The sequence below is a fragment of the Brassica oleracea genome, chromosome C6 (assembly GCF_000695525.1).
Source record: "Brassica oleracea var. oleracea cultivar TO1000 chromosome C6, BOL, whole genome shotgun sequence".
Taxonomy (NCBI): Eukaryota; Viridiplantae; Streptophyta; class Magnoliopsida; order Brassicales; family Brassicaceae; genus Brassica; species Brassica oleracea.
Window position 1 is genome coordinate 25,231,328 of NC_027753.1, and position 19,370 is coordinate 25,250,697.

The window sequence follows — 19,370 nt, forward strand, 5'->3', positions numbered from 1 at the left end:
TTGCTTATTAAAGTTTACTTCAGTTAAAAAAAATTCTAGAACTGAACTAACTAAATCAAACCGAACTTAAATTGAATCGATAAAATAACCGAAAGAGCCAAGTGGGACCAGCCGTGTCATTAATCCACAGCTCGAAGCCTCGAATGATGAAATATCAATGGGCCTAGCCCAAATTACATGAGAGATTCGGCCCATGTGGAGAAATCATCTGCAAAAACAAGAACCAACCACTAACTAACTAAACGTTATCATACTTCCTCCTCACCGGTCCGATCACGGCGGAGCTCGCTCACCCTCTTCTCATCGTCATTGAAGTTTCTCCGAGGTGCTTGCTCGGCCGTTACAGTTCATCACTTCTCTTTAGCGAATTTCAATAGCAGAGGAGGATGTTCATGACACTAGCGGCTGCTAACGCCGTCTCGTTCAACTCAAAGCTTATCTTGTTTCGAATTCGCTGCTCGGATTCTAGCCCTAAGCGCGGATTTGGCTCTAAAAAGGTGTAAGATTCGACAAAGTCTTCGTCTTTTGCCACTTGATCTGTATCAAAAAGTAACTCTGAGTCATTTCTTTCACAGGAAGAGAAAGATCCATCGTTACTGCAAAGGTACATTTTGGTTTTAAGTATTTTAATAGTTTCAAGTTCTGTTTTACTTCATGTCGGCTTCATTTGCTGCTGCAGGAAACCATCTTCGAAACAGCCTGTCTCTGCTCCCAGAAGTAAGTAGCTACTTCAAACCGACACCTTAGTGATTATTTGTGGCTCTTCTTTAGTTTCTCTGAACGCCTTCTTGCATTTTATTGCAGAGGCACCTGGTTTGAATTCTCAGTTCGAAGGCAAACCTGGTCGGTCTTTCGATGTAGACTTTGAGGAACGTCTTGAAAACATTCGAAGGTGTATGCCACTTTCCTCACCCCCTAGACTTTATCAACATCAGTGTCCTTCCACTAGTATGTATCTGCCGTTTTGATGAACCAGGTCAGCTCTTGAGAAGAAAAAGACACAAGTAGTTAATGAGTTTGGTCCGATAGACTATGATGCACCTGCACCAGTCCAGACAGATCAGAAAACAATTGGTCTCGGTGCCAAGGTACACACAACTTATATCTTCCAAACCGCTTCAGGCCTTATATACAAAAATCCCGTTGCTATGACAGGTTGGAGTTGGCATTGCTGTTGTTGTCTTTGGTTTAGTTTTTGCTCTTGGAGACTTTCTTCCCACAGGAAGGTGTGTTATCTTTTAGAGGCTCTCTGTTCCAATAACTAGTAAGATACGTTGATGTGATCATTGTTTTAGCACCGTATGTTTTGAGGATCAGTTAACTTAGTTATTACCGTGATTCACCAAGTCATGTTTAGTGGGTCTCAGTTGTAACAATGTTGTTTATCACTTTTCAGTGATAGTCCAACCGAGAAGACCTCGGTGGTTAAAAATAAAATTTCAGAGGAGGAGAAAGCCACGCTTCAGGTAGTATTAAGATGTTGTTCGTGAAATTTTGGTTCATTTACTTTTGGTAAATTAAATGAAGCAAGCGAAGCGATGCCGTGAACATCTTGAAAACTTTTTTTTTTTAATTATGGCAGCAAAGGCTCAAAGAGTTTGAAACAACTCTCGATGGGGCTCCTAATGATCAAACTGCTCTAGAGGTGAGTAGTGAAGACTAGACAGGGCTTCCTCTTCTGAAGTATTTATAACGGTACAAAATTTCTTAAAAGTTGGGGGGGGGGTTGTGCAGGGCGCAGCTGTAACACTGACTAATCTGGGAGAGTATTCACGGGCTGCTACGCTTCTTGAGAAATTGGCTAAGGTTTGTTATCCCTCCCATTCTTTTATTGTTATTTTATGTTTGTTGCGAAAGAACATGATGATATGAGACTTGGGTAATAGAAATGTGGAATTCTTGCTCTGTAGGAGAGACCAACTGACCCTGATGTCTTTCGGTTGCTTGGAGAAGTAAATTTTGAACTTAAGAACTATGAAGGCAGTATCGCTGCTTACAAAATTTCTGAAAAGGTAAACATTCTCAGTTTTTTTTTCCATAGCTTTTCTACTTGCACTCAAATAATAGTATTTCAGTAGAGTACATTAAGAGTGTTTTCTAGTGGGAACATAAGATATGAACTTATATATAGATGCTAGTACACCATGATTTCCTTAACAGTAGTGTTCTAACTTTTGAGCTATGTACCATAGGTTTCTAAAGGCATTGATCTTGAAGTCACACGAGGCCTCATGAACGCTTATCTAGCTGCTAAGAAACCAGACGAGGTATATCTTGCTTCTATCAGACCTTTTGTCTCAGGAACCTAATAGTAAGTAGTAGTCTTAACTTCTCAGTTGATCCATTTCATGATTCTCAGGCTGTCAAATTTCTTCTGGATACTCGCGAACGATTGAATACAAGGAAAACTAGCACAGCAGACAGTGTTCCCGCTGAAACTGAACCAGATCTAGACCCAATTCAGGCAAGTTTGTTTCTTGGTTATGGAGTTGGTTTAGTCATGAACCATACCAACTCCTCTGGAACCAATTTTATGATACTGTTTGTTGATAAAATATACCTCTCTGAGTATTCTTTAAGACTAATCTGTTGTGTATGTTACTTCGGATCATAATGATCTATAACTAGGTTCAGTTTTGTGACTTGTACTGATCTTAAACGTTGGGGCAATATATGGTTAGGTTGAGTTGCTTCTTGGAAAAGCTTATTCAGACTGGGGACATATCAGCGACGCTATAGCTGTTTATGATCGGCTTATCACTGACCATCCTGAAGACTTCCGAGGTTACTTGGCTAAGGTAATTTTCTCGTCCTGTCTGAATACGTCACGCAATACACATGCCCATTAACTCCATGTGAACTGGTGTTGTAGGGAATTATACTGAAAGAAAATGGAAGCAGAGGAGATGCAGAGAGAATGTTCATCCAGGTGAACTCATTAAACCTTTTTCTTTCCAATACAAGCCCAAATGGTTGAAAGATGTATTGACACAAAGCTCTTAACTGTAAATGTAGGCACGGTTTTTCGCACCAGACAAAGCCAAGGCCTTTGTGGATAGATATTCCAAACTGTGATCAGTAGCTGCTTTTGTATATATTTACGCACATTGGCTTGTCCTTTTTGCAACCTAACTTTACAGCCGAAGTTGTAACAAGATAAATTTCCAAGGTGAATAAGATTCATCTGCGAAAATTACCTCGAGAAAGATGGGTGAATAAATCTGTACAACACAAATATTATCAACATGAAGCTGCAGAAGTGAGAATTACAGCAACTGTCATCTTAACTAGGGATGGGCGTTCGGATACCCGTTCGGGTTCGGATCGCGTATTTCGGATTTTTGGGTATTTCTGTATAGGGATAGAGAACCCGTTCGGGTATTTCTGTACTTCGGGTCGGGTTCGGGTATTTTAGTTCGAATTCGGTTATTTTGAATCGGGTTCGGATATTTAGATTTTAAAACAAAAAAAAAAGATTATTTTTTTCATTTTTTAAGTTTCTTGTATTTAAAAATACAGATTTCACTTAACTGTTTTTTTTTAAAAAAAATTTATAGATTGGATGATTAATAGGTTTGGAGATAATATTTCAAAAACAAATAGATATTAATTTGGATATTGTTTTTAAACTTTGAATGTAACTTTTATTAATACATGAAACAAAAAGTTTGATATGCATTTTAAATGAATATCAAATCATTTTCTCCATAATTATATATACACTTATGATTCTAAAGTATGTGTAACATCAATATAAATATTTTTTTAAAAAATAAAAGATGTAAACTAGAAATATAAGGGTAAGTATATATACGTTCGGTTATCTTCGGATATCCATTCGGGTTCGGATATTACCTATTCGGGTTCGGATATCCAATCTCTCCTAACTTAATACCCGTTCGGGTATTTTGGTACTTTGGTTCGGATTTCGGTTCGGGTTTTTCGGATCGGATTCGGGTAAAGTGACCACCCCTAATCTTAACCAGAAAAGTTGCACCAAATATGAAGACATTATGTAGTCAGATCTTCTAGTGTATAAAGGAGAAATATTAATAAATTCTTATGACCAACCGATTTTCAACATACAATAGGGCAGTGATGGGAATAAAATACAAAATGATTGATGATATTATGAGCAAGTAGCAATAACAATAACTTATTGAATAGAGAGAGGTACAAACAAATCAAATAGATGCCTCATTTTGGCTTGTACCTTATTACCATCAAACATAAAACCAAAACAACGAATCAAACATATTACACAGCACAGCCGGAGAATAATATGGACGTTCACAGAGCTAAACTCGACCGATCGAACAAACACGGATAAATAAATACCGACCACTGTATGATAGTTGTTGGCTCAAAAACACAAGAGAACACGAGATACTCTTTCTCCCATACAACCCCCAAGTCGGAGGACTTTGTGGTTCTTGACAGCTTACCGAGTTTCATCCTCCAAGGCACGGAATCCAGCACTGAGATCCTCGTACAGTTTCTTGAATTTCGCCACTAGCGCAGCCTCCCCTTCTGCTGGATCTTCGAATTTCTGAGACCTGTTAATTTCCACAGATTCACAACTTCAGTTTCAGACACATTTCATTTGAGCTATATATAATGATTGGTTCATGGAGAAAATGAAGTTTGCTTACACTAAACGGTAGAAAAGATCTCCCAAGCGATGCTTGATGAGAGTGTAAGTAATCTTTTGACCATCCATTCCCGCTGCTCTTTCAACCGCCTATTGTATCACCAGCAACATTATCAAATAAAGTTACAATTTATCGGATCTTATCGTCTACCTTAACACTTACTTGCCTTCAAGACAAACCAATTTACCCACTTGATTAAGCATCTTATTTACCTGATTGGCTAGGTTGTAGAAATGGATAATGTTACGCATCATCCACACAGACTTGTAGAAAGGGCAGAACTTGTCATATCTGTCAAAGATCCATCCCAAAACATTCAAGAGTAAATACCCCACGAGAGAGATAACTAAATGTAAAACGAAGGGAGACAACAAATCTTACGGTGTGAACGCGTTTTGAGCAAGGTAGTCTTCCCTCAACAGCTTAGCTGTTTCCAAGGTGATTTTGTCACCTTCCGCTAGCGCATCCTTTCCCACAAGCTGCATAAGAAGTGTAATACACGGGTCAAATAATAAGTGTGATTTTCTTCTATAACTTGAGTCACGTGTATATGCCAAGATTATCGCTAAGAGACCAGAAATCATTAGTCACAACATTGGGTAGTTTACAAGGTAAAGTGACTTACCTGGACAATTTCATTAAGATCATCTTCCCTCTGTAACACCTCTCTGGCCTTTGTCCTGATGTTGATGAAATCTGGATCGAACTTCTCATAGAAAGATTCCAATGCCTGAGAAAACCAAACAGCTATTTAAATAAGACTGGTGACAGGTTTGAATAAGTTGATTGTAAGTATACCAATTAACAGAAGGAAAATGATTACAATGATTACAATTCCTATTCGAGATTGTAAGTATACCAAGACAGGTTTGAATAACTGAAGCATACCGTAGAATATTTTGAGTAGGAAATCAGCCAATTAACAGAAGGAAAATGCTTTCTCTGGGCAAGTTTTTTGTCCAAACCCCAAAAGACCTGCAGATATTAAAAAAAAAAAAAACAAAATGGAAGAGTAAGCACTATAAAGTAGAGAAAAGAATGCTAATATATACAAATCTATGGCAGATTTAGAGCCAACACCATCTGGTTCATCTGGCGTAGCATATTTGATTATGTACATACACAATGGAAGATACGGAAACAGAACTAGATAATCACCTGCACAATACTAAGGGTTGCAGAAGTCACAGGATCTGAAAAGTCTCCACCAGGAGGTGAAACAGCACCAACAATTGTCACACTTCCATCACGCTCTGGTCCACCGAGACATTTTACTTTACCAGCACGTTCATAGAAAGATGCTAAACGTGCTGCAAGATAGGCAGGATATCCACTGTCGGCAGGCATTTCAGCCTAGCAAACAAAGCAAAATATGTGTCAAGAAACGAGAAAAGGAGTAGACAACAGGGAAACTCAGACAGGAAAAGTGAGAAGCAAGAGATTACCAGCCGCCCTGAAATTTCTCTCAATGCTTCTGCCCAACGGGAAGTTGAGTCTGCCATCATACTAACATTGTAGCCCATGTCTCTAAAATATTCAGCGATAGTGATTCCTGGAGTACACAATATAAAAAATGAGGGTCGTAATAGAAAGGATTTGTAAAATACTATTAGACCTACAAGCCTGAAAATTACCTGTGTAAATTGAGGCTTCGCGAGCTGCCACAGGCATGTTAGAGGTGTTGGCAACCAGTGTAGTACGTTTCATGACAGATTCCTCACGGCCATCAGGTAACGTCATTGTCAATTGTGGGAAGTCCATAAGCACCTAATTTATGACAGATTCCTCACCACCATCAGACCAAATTTCTGATGTGTGTGACCAATATGCAAATTCAGAATGAGAAGAGGTATACCTCAGCCATTTCATTTCCTCTCTCTCCACAACCAACGTAGACAACAGCATCGGAGTTGGAGTACTATGTATATAAGAACAAATTAGTTCTGGAAACTCGATATAGCCAGGAATTAAAGTGTAACAAAACCAAAGTGTCACAGCCTACCTTGGAAAGGGCCTGACTGATAACAGTTTTCCCACAGCCAAAAGCACCAGGAATGGCACAGGTTCCACCGAGAACAGAGGGGAAAAGTGCATCAAGGACACGCTGACAACAGAAAGAAGAAATCTATCAGTAACAACACGCTTCGAATGACTCTGACCACTGTACTAAAACTAATAGAGTAATCACCTGCCCCGTAAGAAGAGGAGTATCGGCAGCAAGTTTGGATGCAACTGGCCTAGGCGTACGTACAGGCCAGCTCTGATATATTACCAACCAAACAAATTTTATAAAATGTATCGAATAGCTAAATGTTTGCGCTTGCAAGTAGGAAGATTAAAGATAGGCTCAAACCTGAAGCATGGTGTACGATTTCTTAACCCCCTGGAATTCAAGCTCGAGCACTGTATCCTGTGATACGAAAAACGCCGTCGAACAACCATGAGAAGAAAGTCAACCTTTTTTTCCAACAGAAAGTGGTTACCAACAGATCAAGTCAACAATTGAAGGAAAAGAAAGAATTTCTGAACGTGTTTATTTTATCTTCTGAGAGAAAGCAAAATTCAAACCTTAAGGGAATATTGACCAGCTGGAGCAATGTAAGTGATCTTTCCCATGGCATCCGGAGGAAGGGCAACACGGTGAGTCATCAAAGTGTTCTCAAAGACGGTCTGCATTTCAAAGTTATGGTTGACTATCAGGAAAAAAACTATTTCCAGTGTAAGATATATTCCCTTCCCAGGATTAGAATAAGGAGGACAATAAACTTACAGCATACAAGTCACCACCAGTTATTGTGTCTCCCTCGACTGAAACCAAGTCAAATTCAGTTGACATCAAGAAAAAGACCATACGTACAATTCCACAGAGAAATACATGACGTAAAAAAAATATACCAAAATCATTGGGCTGGAACTCCCAAGGACAATCTTTGTCAAGAGCAGGAACAGACACACCACGAGGGATGTAGACATCACCAGATCTTTTCGCAATAGTCTTCAAAGGCCTCTGTGATATTTGAAAAAACGAAACCAAATAAATGTGAGAAGCCACAATCTGCAGTTTGTAATGTTATAACGAAACAAACAAGTCTTAAACTGAACCTGAATTCCATCGAAGATGTTTCCCAATATTCCTGGTCCAAGCTCCACAGAAAGAGGCTGAAAATTTCAGGACAAAACTTCTATCAGCTGCAGACAAACAACCCGAAAGAAACAAAAACCAAGATAAAGAGCTCACGAACCTTGTGGGTTCGAAGAACAGGATCATTAACAGTCAGTCCAGCTGTTTCCTCGTAAACTAAAGTTGCCAAATATCAGTAAAACGTTAGATCCAAAACAGATAAGAAGAAGATGAACAAGTAAAATAAAATTACAGTAAGAACAAAACCTTGGATGGTGGCGGAATCTCCTTCAAGACGGATGATTTCTCCAATCAGATTATCATGCCCAACACGGACTAACTCATACATAGCAGCACCTGCCATACCATCAGCCACAACGACGGGCCCTGAAACCTGCATCGTCACCAAACAAAATGTCAAACCACTGAGAACTATTAGATCAGATCAAAGGTCTACTTCTCCCACAGTAGTCCACAGAATATCTAAACATCTGTTCAAAATGATATCACAGATCGAACGATACCTTGCGAACGTAACCATACTCGCTCTCCTTCTCATCGTCCTCGAAGGTCGTGAGCTTCCCTCCGTAAAACGCCGGCATTTTCGCAGCAAAAAAACAAAAATTCACCTCCTACAAAACCCCCCCGAGATCCGATCGAAATTCACCGATCAGAAATGGACTGTCAAAGCCTCTGATCAAAGATCGGCGATCGAGAGAGAGAGAGATATGGAGATGGAGATACTAACCAAGGAAGAGTAGAGAGAGAGAGGGGAAGCACGTAGATACTAGATATTGAAGGAGATGATGATCTGATATTGACAAAATCGTAACCACGTGGCAGATTATCTATGGGCTTTCTAATATTTATGTATGGCCCAATAAGTGCGGGCCCGTTAATAATGTTTCCGTGTTTCTCTTCCTTTCGTTAATGCTTGAGAATCTGTGTCTGATCAAGCCAGAAAAAACAGTTTATTTTCCGGGAAGAAAAAAAAAAACGAATCTCTCTGGGGAAATCTGGGAGTGAATAAAGTTTTGGGAGGAGAGATGGGAGAAGTAGGGAAGGCGATGGGGTTGCTGATAAGCGGGACGCTAGTCTATTATCACTGCTCATATCGCGACGCGACTATTCTCTCTCTATTCGCCGATGTACTCATCGTTCTCTTGTGCTCACTCGCCATCCTCGGTCTCCTCTTTCGCCAACTCAATGTCTCGTAAGTATCATCTCACCACAAAAGTTCTCGACTTTTATCATGTTTTGTCGTGGTATTGGGTTATGTTCATCGGTCTCTGATTTACTGATTCTATAACTTTTTTTTGTTTCTCAAAGGGTTCCAGTGGATCCGCTAGAGTGGCAAATATCACAGGACACAGCAAGTAACATCGTTGCGCGCTTAGCTAATACGGTTGGAGCAGCAGAGGCCGTTCTGAGGGTTGCAGCAACAGGACACGACAAGAGGCTTTTTGTCAAGGCAAGTCTGTGTCCTTAGTTTACCAACTTATTACATGTTGGATGTATCATTTGTATATATCTAAATGCATTAGCATCTATATATTACTCTCTTTACCCATTTTACCATTGATTAAGTTAGTCATTGTGTGTTTATACTGAAGATGCTCGTGTGATGCACTCTCTTTTAGGTCGTGATCTGCTTATACTTTTTGTCAGCCCTAGGACGACTTATATCAGGTGTAACCGTTGCGTATGCAGGTAAAAGCATCCACACTTTGCTTGTACAAAATGTCACTTCAATGTAGAAAAGCCTGTGGGTACTTTGATGATATTACATAACAATATCATGTCGGAATGAATAGGAATTGGTCATGTTCTTTTATTCAAACTCTTGTGTTAAGTTAGACTGTAGATGCAAGTGACCTGTAAACGAGAAAAAAATAGACACAAAACCTGTCTGAAGGGAATATTAGTAGAAGAAGAGAGACACAATGTTGCATTCAGTTGATAGACACTTCTTGCTTGCTTGTGTGGTTTTATGATTAGTTCTCCTACCTTGAAACAGGACTATGCATGTTCTGTCTCTCCATGCTCCTCTGTCAGAACTCTCAACCTCTTGGAAGCTGTGTACTGAAGCTAGGAAACGGCGAGGTTTTAGAACAAGATGCACATTCTGATGCATAATGATGTTTTTTTAGTTTTCTCCTTTCTAATGCTCACATGTTGTTCATAGCCTCAAAAGGGGCAAGGGCAGCCCCCTTCTGTACACACCATTCGGATACAAGCCTACAACGCCTTTTCTTTGCAGATCCTGAGACTGTAAATTTGTTATGCTTTTACGGGCTGAGCTACAAGCCTACAACGCCTTTTCTTATTGGGATTTCACATTTCAGAACTTGATAGGATCTGATGTATGTAAAAGATTTGCATACTATGCTCTAAATAAAAGTGTAAACCATGTCCTGCCTTCACAGCCATGGTTCAAATCTTCTTTGATTCATGTTCTTAAATCTTGAATAGTGTTGATATCTTTCTCAACAGAAATTGTAAAGCTCTTGTAGTTATTCTTTTCCGACAGAACTTGTGTCCTATAATACAATGGTCTTATCTATTTCGTTTGTAGTGCAATGACCTAATTGCAAACTGTTTGGAGTGTTTCTCATCATGACATGAATACTTGGCAGAATCGGCAGAGCTTAGACAAAAGTAGAGAAGATGTTTTGATTCAACGAAACTTGACGAGCTCAAGTAGGCACACGAGTCTTGACCCTACTAGTAATGATACAATATACATCTTCCTGTGCCGAAACTCACATTTTTATCATTATAAGAGGGGAGAAACAGTAAAGTATAAGCTTTTTATAACTTTGATGTTTGATAGATTTCACCAAACTTAAATGTTATTTGGATGAATGTGAGATCTTTCACTCTCCAGTCCATCATGCACCGCTTGCGTAAAGACGGGTCCATTCTTTAGCTGCGCAGATAGTTCACAAGGATGTTGTGAGATACCAACAGAGGGTAGTAGTAACTAGTTAAGTTCAGAATTCATGGTTTCAAATCACATTACCTGTCTCCACAGCTTCAGCCTCATTACTCTTCCAATGCTTAGCGATGTTCTCAGACAAGGGATCATCAGGGTTTGGTGCACTCAGAAGAGCTTGAATACTGGTTTTAGGACAACACATCAACAGAATAAGGAGCCTACGGTTTGTGGAGAGAATGAGAGAACATAATGTAAGTAACTCATACGTACCTTAGGAGCACTGTTCGTATTTGTAGAGCAGGGCTCCATTTGTCTTGCAGAATATCGAGACAGATTCTTCCAAGCTGTAGATGCAAATATACAAGTTTATAGTGAATATGTATATTGTTTCGTGAATGGTAAAGGGAAAACAGAGGAAGCAGTTAGATCAGAGACCTTATCAATGCTGGGATGGTATATCTTGGTGAGAAACCTAACCTGTTCCAAATCGAAATCATCAAAAGAGCCCAAGTGTACACTGCATCTCTCTACACATACACTTTTCATTCAAACTGAATATAGCTATACGAAACGAGAAACCATCACAAGAAATGCTAACCAGATGCACCACTCCCAGAGATCATTTGGTGCATTTACAAATATCCCAAACAGACAAACTTACTTACTAACTACAGTCTTATATTCAACTCAGCATCAGATGAGAAAGTAAATATCCATAACTTCATCACAAGATTCAAGTTTTTTTTAAAGAGGCATAGAAACTCCAATACAAGCAACTTGCCTTGGGAGCTGACATAGGGTATTCTTCAGGCAAAAAGAGCTCCAACTTAAAAACTCCTCCTAGAAAAAGAAAAAGAAAACTAAACCTTCAAATCTTCAATAATGAGTAGACTTATTTCAAAGAAGAAGCCAAAAAGCGCAAGGAAACGAATTAAATGTGGTGATAATACAAATAAAGTACAGTTGCACAAGCTCATAATTCTTCTATACACTAACATTCTCCCCAGCTATCTTCTAAACCCAACAATCTAACAAGATTCGAGATAAACATCTTGTAAACCTTTAAGCAAAGAAACGGAAAAGCAAATTACCAGAATACCATTTCGTTACTTCCAGAAGTAAATCATTCGAAGTAGCATGCATTGAGGAAGTAGTTAAAACTCTTTCATGGACATCTACCAACTAGTAGAACGCCACTTAAACCAAAGGATGAACATGGTAATTAAACAAATTACCTTCATAAGGTGATTGTGAAGGACCAAGTACCATAACGTTGAAGTACCTCATGTTATCCTCAGATGGAGATGCACTTATACCAGGAGCTACAACAATCAATCAACTCCGTTAAAGATCACATTTTTAACTTACCCTTTACAACAAAATTCAAACTTTCATGCAAAACCATGTTACCCGGTTCACTGAGCAGACGTTGAGTTTCCTATAACATGGCAAATGAAATTAAGAGTTTAGAGAGATTCGTCAAATGAGATCAGAAACGTAGATTGGGGAAACGAACCTTGATGATTCTTCGTGGTAGACTACTGTTCGCCATTAACTCGCGCTGGTGAATTCGATCGATCAGAGTTAGGGTTTTAGAGAGGGAGGGAGAAGATCCGCCCACCGATGATCAAGAGAACACTTTGTCTTCTGTCGAATTACTCGATGATTATGGCCCTGTTCGTTTGTAAATCTGGAAGATGCATCATATCGTGCATCCATATGTCTTATCCACATGCTCTATGCTACGCTTTACTTATTTATGGGCTATTACATATTTTCCCAAAAGTTTTTGTTTTGACGAATTTACCTCGATAGTTTCATCTATTACTGATAAGCCTGGAGATGTCAAACGGATTTATCCATTCCGTACCGCGGCGGATTAGTCATCGAACGAGTCACAGCGGGCATGTTCCGCGCGGACTGCGGTCCTAAGAATACCGATCCAAACCCGTACCACATAACATATAATAACTTGGCTCAAGTGTTGTATGTCTTCATCAAACCATCTCTCTTTGTAATTCTTTGGATATCAAAAAAAAAAATCAAGAATCACTTTGTCAAATTATACAAGTGACACGATATACAACTAACTTTTCTCCTAAACAACATCATTGTAACCAAATTTAATTTAAGAAAAACATCATTTCACAGTATTGAAAACAAAACCAATTAACTTAAACAAAAAATCTCACATTGTAATAAAGCAATTCATAGTTGTGTGTAATTAAAAAAAAGAAAACCAAATCAAAACACCACCAGAGCTCGAATCGCCATCGCTGGAGCTGGAGTCGTCATCGCCGGATCTCGAATCATCATCACCGGAGCTCGAATTATCATCGCCGGAACTCCTTATGTTTTTTGGGGGAAAGTCACAAGAATCGCTTCATTCTCACTCACTCTCTCGTTTTTCCAGGTAAAATAAGAAATGTAAAAAAATGTGGGACCATGTAATCCCGCATGACCCGTTTCGGTCCATCCTGCAAACGGCCCAGTCCGCAAAGACCCGTCTCGCGAAGCCCGCAAATTTACGGGCCTACAAAACCTCATCTCAATACCGTCCCGCGACAGTCCTTTACGGGCCAGGTCCGCGGTCTAAGTACATGATTGTCATATCTAGATAAGCATGACAATACCTCTTGATTTAATAATTTCTAATTTCCTCCATGTTTTCTTTTATTTACAAATCCCACGTATATTAACTGAGAAACATTACAACTTCTTTTTATAGCCATGTGTCGTCACTAGGATGATTCTTAAAACCACTAGAGAAATAGGTTGTTCCATCTAATTATATAAAAAAAAATTATTAAACTAACCATAAATTCATTATTAATGTTCTTTATTATTTTCTTAAATAAAAATTATGGAATTACCTGATTTGGTTAAAGTATATATGGCAATTAATGATTTTGGATAATAAAGATTTGTTAAAAATAGTTTATCTTCTATCATATTGGTTTTGTTTTAAAATATTAAAATAAATTAAACAACTACATTAACCATATAATAAAGATTTAGATTTTTCTGTATATGTTATATTTTAAAATTTTTAAAATAACTATAAATTACTAAAACTGTTAAAAGTCTCACATTCAAATTTTGTGATCCATGGTTATGACAAAATAAAAATGATTGCAAATCATATAAGTAAAACGTCTAATTTAATTTACTATTAAGATTAAAATATATATATATATATATATATTATTTTAAATTAAACTATATACCATATAAAATACATAAATATTTTAATTTTGAAATTTGCTTTAAAATTTATTTTTTGATAAAAGTTTTGAACATTGAGTAGAAAGTATTATTTAATATACATTAATATTAAAAATATACTATGTATGTTAATATCATTTAAATTTAATTATATATCCTATCAAATAAAAAATGATATTTGGATTAAAAAATTGATTTATATGTTCACACCAATTTAATTATATATGTAATAGTTGCTGACTTTTATTTATTCGATATATATTTATTATTTCATAATATGTAAAAACATATAATATATAAAATAATTTTTATATATAATGTTCATAGGCGCAGATCTTAATCTAGTACTCAATTATTTTCTAGTAGGATAAGACATGCGCCTTGTGCAAGATAAATTTATATAAAAATTATTTAAAAAATATTATACAGAAAAATAAATTTATATTCTTGATTGAATTAATATTTTGGTCTTTAAACAATTTTTTTTTTACTTTTTGTTAATTACATAATTTGTTTACTAATGAGCTGATCCCATTTTGAAAAAAAATTAGGTCAAAAAATCACTTACCGCATAAGAACCTAACGTTTAGGTCGAAAAATCTCGGGTCTATTTGATTACAATGAAACTATGCCAGCTCGGTATTATATCATGATTTAGAAATTTAAAAATTAATTATGGTTATGAGAAATTTACGTTCACATGTCAATCCTATATATCTTCAATATTTTTCTCTTTTTCATTTTGGTTATTGTTCGATATAAATATTGATTTTGATGTTTATTCCCATTTCGTTTGTTTATTTTGACCTGAGATTCAGAAAATGCTTATGATTTAAAATAATTAAAGAGATACATATTTAGGTTAAGATCTGCACCTTTCGCCGAATAAATATTTTATATTTATTATTTATTTTATGTTTTTCTGCATATTATGAAATAATAAAATAATAAGTATATATATATTAAATAACTAAAAAATCAGTTACTATTATGTAATAAATTGGCGTATGCATATAAATCAAACTATCACTCTTGTTTATTCGCAATTATTTTAGGGTAAATAAATCAAAACAATTAATCTTATATATTGTATATGATATATAATTAAATTTAAATGATATTAATATATGTATGTATATAGTACAATTTTAATATGGATATTTATTAAATGAAGTTTCTACTCATATGATTTTATGATTATTTGCATATTTGTATAACAAAGTTTACACCAACGAATTTGTTTTTTTAATGTGGGATAATTTCAATAATTTATAATCATTTATAAAACAATGAAGATTTAAAAATTAAAATATTAACTTTTCAAAATATGTTCAATGCAAATATCAAAATATAAGTTTACATTTTCATACGATGTATAGTTTAATTTAAACGATATGAAATATATCTATATATATTAACATAAAAACCTATTAAAATAAAATTATTTCTTCATATGGTCTTATTATCATTGTATCTTAATATAGAAAAAAAATTAAACATTGATCATAAAAGTTTATGTGAGATTTTTAACAGTTTTAGTAATTTATACTCGTTTAGAAAAATTCAAAATACAACATATACAAAAAAAAAGATCTAGATTTTTATTATATGATTAATCTAATTATGTAATTTGTTTTAATAATAAAGAAATAAACAAAAATGATAAAAAGTATACAAATGGTTATCAAATCTTTATTGTTTAAAATCATTAATTGCTATATATATATATATAAATATATTTTAATCACATTAGGTAATTCTGTAGGTTTTATTTAAGGAAAGTCTGCGAAACAATACAGACTAGGTAATAACCCGCGCCTTGCGCGGAATGTGATTATTAGTTTCGTAATTTTTAATAAAAAGATATTGGTTCGGTTTTAAGTTTTTTTTTTGGTTTTTAATCTTCTAAAATATAACTATTATTTTAAATTAATATTCATTTTACTTTATTCGGTTAAAATGTTTGATTTTTTGGTTTTTTCAGTAAAAACCAAAAATTAATATTATTTGTTAATTTTCATTTTATGAATTTTAGATAGTCTTCATGTCGAACCAATAGTTTCATATTATAGTTTCTAAACAGATAATAGCTTAATAAAAAGAAAAAAAAATTATTAAAACAAATCATTTCACTAAAATTTGGTCGGTAGTGAAAGAAGCATTAAGAAAAATATTTCAACTTTCAAAAAAATTAGATTTTTCAGTTGTAGTAAATATTTTGTTACAAAGTGCTCACATCAAAGTGCACATTTATGTGTAAGTAAAAAGTATATAAAAATAGTTGACAAATATATAAAGATATTGTTAATTAATATTAAATGACATTTTTGGTCAAAATAATACATGAAAGATAAAATTAAAATTAATTTAAAATAAAAGAGGCCTTGACATTATTCATTTTTTATATAAAGAAAATAAAATTGTATTCATAAATAGGGGTGAACACATATCAAATATATGGGTATTTAGAAGCATTTGTGTCGATTTGATCTTTAGCCACCTATATATTCGGTGACTCGGATATCCGAAATGTTTTAGAATTTTAAAGAATATTCGATTTGATCTATAAATAAAATAAAATTTTAAAAATAATTAAAAAATTTAATAATAACATTTTATTACAAAAATAAAACATTATTTAACTTTTAAAATTTTAGTACCTAATATAATAAATTTAATTCATAAAAATATCGTAAAACTGATATAAAGTATAATATATAACATATATATGTAAAGAACATGCATATAACAGATCGAATTAGATATTTGTTCCTAAGAATATGGGTATTTGTGATTTGCTTCTTTTTTGGATATTTGATTTGTTTCGTAGAGTTACGGATATCCAGATTTTTTTGTTCAAATCAGAATGAATAACGAATTGGATCAAAATTTATGAATATTTTGCTCAACTTTATCCGAAAAAAATAAAAATAATTTATATATATATAGTTTGGCTTTGATTCATTATCTATTTTTATTCGGACCGAAAAATCCAGAGTTTTATTAGAACGATGTATGTGAGTTATATATTTTTTTAAAACGCAGAGTACATAGTGTGAACACATTTATGAATATAGTGTGAACGCGTTAGTATACTTATTATCAAATCATTGTGAGACTGCCATGTCGCATCCCCGTCCCGGGATCTCGACATAGGACCTAGACGTTTCGATAGAAACCAGACTGCATTTGTTCAGATCAAGAGAATTGATCGTGAACAAGGTAGGATGAGTGAAATGATCAGAATGGATCATGGGTCTATGTCAATAAATGGATCAAAGGACTTAGACGGATTGAATAGGATGAAGAGAATAAGTTGGGAGAGTTGTACAATAGCTGGACGATGTAGACGAGTAGCTCGATCAGCTGAACAAAGCTCGATCCAGTGCAGTCTAGCTCGGTCCAAGTTATGTCAGCTCAACTAGCTGAGCTACTAGCTCACTCAGCTGGGTCAGCTGGGAGTCAGCTCCACTCAGCTGGACTGAGTGTTCGGGTCGTAGGCAGTTGGGCCAGGTCCGGACTATGGTCGGGCCATATGGTCGACCCAAGGTGGCTACGGGCCGGTGGGCTCTTGTGGTCGGGCCATGGGCTTGGGATATCAGTTTGGGCTTGGGTTTGACATGCCTAGATGTTGTTGGACGTGCCTAGATGTATCTGGAAACCTCCAAGATCCAACAGGTGCAATCTGGACCGTTGATTGTAATCGATGGCCAAGATCTGTTCCGAAAGGATGCTTGGAAGGGATGTGTTCCTTCGCACATGCCCTTTGGTTTTCTATATAAAGGGAGGACGTCCAGGGATAAACTAAATGTTGTTGGACGTGCCTAGAGGTATCTAGAAACCTCCAAGATCCAACAGGTGCAATCTGGACCGTTGATTGTAATCAGAAACCTCCAAGATCCAATAGGTGCAATTTGGACCGTTGATTGTAATCGATGGCCAAGATCTGTTCCGAAAGGATGCTTGGAAGGGATGTGTTCCTTCGCACATGCCCTTTGGTTTTCTATATAAAGGGAGGACGTCCAGGGATAAATTCATTCAGTCTTATTCAGTCTCATTCTGTCTGAGACAAAGGACACACGTCCTAAACAAAGGGATCCCCCAATGAGAACCGAGGATCCAAGCCGGAAGGGCAGGATCCGGGATCAAAGCCGTAAGGGCACGATCCGGTTCATGGTGAGTATGGCTTTAGCCATATGAGGCCGTGGCTTTTATAAGTCACTGAGGCCAAGCCAATAGTAAGACCTATTCCAGGAGGGAAATAGGCGCAAAGGACCAAGGGTCCAAGGGCGGTTAGCCGAGAGACTGACTAACCGATCGGTAAGGGCTATAGCGGTTGTGAGCAATGTTCGGAATTGCGCTAGGCGTTAGTCGGGCGCTCGGTCCGGGTCTAGCGAATTGCAAAAAAATCAGAGATTAATCGCCAATTAATCGGGGATTAGTTTTGAGTTTTTTTTTTTAATTTATGGTTATATATAGTTAATATTAAACGATTTCCCAAAAAGGCAGTGAGAGTTGTTATGGTGTAGTGGTCTTCTAGCTAGTTTTAATTCGACAGATCCTAGGTTCGACGCCCGGATGCGCTTTTTAATTTTTTTTTTGCTTTTTCTCATTAATGGCATAATAATAAATATATTTTCTTCTTCCCTGTCGTCTCTTCTCTCCTTCTAAACCTAATTACAGCCGTTTTTTATCTTCTCCAGCACAAATCAACATTTTTTTTTAACGATTCCCGTTGATTTAACTCCATTTCTTTGTTGATAGCACTGAAATATGATGAAATTCGTGATGAAATTATCGTTTTCAAACACGGAAATACCATAATATGCTGTTTTATTTCGACCCGAGTTTTTGGCCGAACAGGGCAAAGTCGCGGCGGAGCTCCGGCGCCAAGCGTTTCACCGGCGCGTAATCGGCCGCTCCGGCCGCGTTTTAGAACCTGGGTTGTGAGTGGTTCTATCTCTGTTTCTTTATATTATTATGTCTATATGATATATATATATATGGAACGTGATAGTTAACCATGTTACCACGTCATAGAACCTAGTGTCATGGTTGGTTACGTTGATCGCTAACCATAGCCGAGAGGTTGGATCAAAAGGGTACTAGTCGCCAAAGGTAGCGTGTTGCCAAGGGTCATGAGTTACCAAAGGTTGTGAGATACCAAAGGATGCAAGTAACCAAAAGGTACGAGATACCAAGGGTTACAAGTATCAAAGGGTACGAGGACCAAAGGGTACCAATGACCAAAGGGTTCATCGTGATCCTAAGGTTGCAATGTATCGTGATCCAAGATCTGCGATCATATCGTGATCCAAGAGGTACGAACGTGTCGTGATCCAAGAGGTACGAACGTATCATGATCCATGGGATGTGAGCGGGTCGTGACCGAAAGGGTACGAACGGGTCGGGACTGAAAGGGTACGAACGGATC

General features: G+C 36.5%; 4 protein-coding genes across 5 annotated transcripts; 2 read left to right on the top strand and 2 right to left on the bottom strand.

Annotated features, from left to right (window-relative positions):
- The first annotated feature begins 244 nt into the window (after positions 1 to 244).
- Positions 245 to 3,250, top strand: LOC106296908. Its single transcript, XM_013733163.1, has 15 exons — positions 245 to 497; positions 576 to 604; positions 680 to 717; positions 805 to 892; positions 977 to 1,088; positions 1,156 to 1,226; positions 1,397 to 1,466; positions 1,583 to 1,645; positions 1,735 to 1,806; positions 1,911 to 2,012; positions 2,193 to 2,267; positions 2,360 to 2,464; positions 2,682 to 2,798; positions 2,873 to 2,929; positions 3,016 to 3,250. Exons 1-15 carry the CDS (start codon positions 387 to 389, stop codon positions 3,073 to 3,075), a joined length of 1,170 nt encoding a protein of 389 aa, XP_013588617.1. The 5' UTR covers positions 245 to 386; the 3' UTR covers positions 3,076 to 3,250.
- An 879-nt stretch (positions 3,251 to 4,129) lies between these two features.
- Positions 4,130 to 8,602, bottom strand: LOC106300466 (V-type proton ATPase catalytic subunit A). Of its 2 annotated transcripts, XM_013736614.1 has the most exons (21): positions 8,522 to 8,602; positions 8,298 to 8,405; positions 8,041 to 8,167; positions 7,895 to 7,950; positions 7,755 to 7,811; positions 7,548 to 7,659; positions 7,423 to 7,460; positions 7,221 to 7,322; positions 7,006 to 7,062; positions 6,841 to 6,912; positions 6,655 to 6,756; positions 6,508 to 6,570; positions 6,287 to 6,419; positions 6,098 to 6,204; positions 5,811 to 6,005; positions 5,541 to 5,627; positions 5,278 to 5,382; positions 5,034 to 5,131; positions 4,865 to 4,943; positions 4,653 to 4,741; positions 4,130 to 4,556 (listed from the first exon to the last, which is right to left on the bottom strand). In XM_013736614.1, exons 2-21 carry the CDS (start codon positions 8,373 to 8,375, stop codon positions 4,442 to 4,444), a joined length of 1,872 nt encoding a protein of 623 aa, XP_013592068.1. In that variant the 5' UTR covers positions 8,376 to 8,405; positions 8,522 to 8,602; the 3' UTR covers positions 4,130 to 4,441. The 2 variants fall into 2 exon arrangements, with proteins under 2 accessions (XP_013592068.1, XP_013592067.1); XM_013736613.1 differs by having other exon boundaries at positions 8,298 to 8,549.
- A 119-nt stretch (positions 8,603 to 8,721) lies between these two features.
- LOC106296276 (reticulon-like protein B22) lies at positions 8,722 to 10,235 on the top strand. Its single transcript, XM_013732376.1, has 4 exons — positions 8,722 to 8,986; positions 9,103 to 9,244; positions 9,414 to 9,483; positions 9,791 to 10,235. The coding sequence occupies exons 1-4, from the start codon at positions 8,820 to 8,822 to the stop codon at positions 9,907 to 9,909; spliced, it is 498 nt and encodes a 165-aa protein (XP_013587830.1). The 5' UTR covers positions 8,722 to 8,819; the 3' UTR covers positions 9,910 to 10,235.
- Positions 10,236 to 10,432: 197 nt separating this feature from the next.
- On the bottom strand, positions 10,433 to 12,440 carry LOC106296277 (ubiquitin-conjugating enzyme E2 35-like). The gene is made up of 8 exons (XM_013732377.1): positions 12,228 to 12,440; positions 12,122 to 12,149; positions 11,947 to 12,033; positions 11,493 to 11,551; positions 11,147 to 11,188; positions 10,982 to 11,055; positions 10,796 to 10,893; positions 10,433 to 10,702 (listed from the first exon to the last, which is right to left on the bottom strand). The coding sequence occupies exons 1-8, from the start codon at positions 12,261 to 12,263 to the stop codon at positions 10,665 to 10,667; spliced, it is 462 nt and encodes a 153-aa protein (XP_013587831.1). The 5' UTR covers positions 12,264 to 12,440; the 3' UTR covers positions 10,433 to 10,664.
- Positions 12,441 to 19,370: the final 6,930 nt, after the last annotated feature.

Excerpts from the sequence above, each read along its gene's own strand:
- LOC106296277 (XM_013732377.1), bottom strand. The coding sequence starts at position 12,263 with ATGGCGAACAGTAGTCTACCACGAAGAATCATCAAG. Across the intron at positions 11,552-11,946 it reads TTCACAATCACCTTATGAAG|GAGGAGTTTTTAAGTTGGAG; the intron begins GTAATTTGTTTA and ends TTCTTTTTCTAG. Across the intron at positions 11,056-11,146 it reads ACCATCCCAGCATTGATAAG|CTTGGAAGAATCTGTCTCGA; the intron begins GTCTCTGATCTA and ends TTGCATCTACAG.
- LOC106296276 (XM_013732376.1), top strand. The coding sequence starts at position 8,820 with ATGGGAGAAGTAGGGAAGGCGATGGGGTTGCTGATAAGCGGGACGCTA. Across the intron at positions 9,245-9,413 it reads ACAAGAGGCTTTTTGTCAAG|GTCGTGATCTGCTTATACTT; the intron begins GCAAGTCTGTGT and ends ACTCTCTTTTAG. Across the intron at positions 9,484-9,790 it reads TGTAACCGTTGCGTATGCAG|GACTATGCATGTTCTGTCTC; the intron begins GTAAAAGCATCC and ends ACCTTGAAACAG.
- LOC106296908 (XM_013733163.1), top strand. The coding sequence starts at position 387 with ATGTTCATGACACTAGCGGCTGCTAACGCCGTCTCGTTCAACTCAAAG. Across the intron at positions 1,089-1,155 it reads CAATTGGTCTCGGTGCCAAG|GTTGGAGTTGGCATTGCTGT; the intron begins GTACACACAACT and ends TTGCTATGACAG. Across the intron at positions 1,646-1,734 it reads ATGATCAAACTGCTCTAGAG|GGCGCAGCTGTAACACTGAC; the intron begins GTGAGTAGTGAA and ends GGGGTTGTGCAG.
- LOC106300466 (XM_013736614.1), bottom strand. The coding sequence starts at position 8,375 with ATGCCGGCGTTTTACGGAGGGAAGCTCACGACCTTCGAGGACGATGAG. Across the intron at positions 7,812-7,894 it reads CTGTTCTTCGAACCCACAAG|CCTCTTTCTGTGGAGCTTGG; the intron begins GTTCGTGAGCTC and ends TGAAATTTTCAG. Across the intron at positions 7,461-7,547 it reads GTTCCAGCCCAATGATTTTG|TCGAGGGAGACACAATAACT; the intron begins GTATATTTTTTT and ends ACTTGGTTTCAG.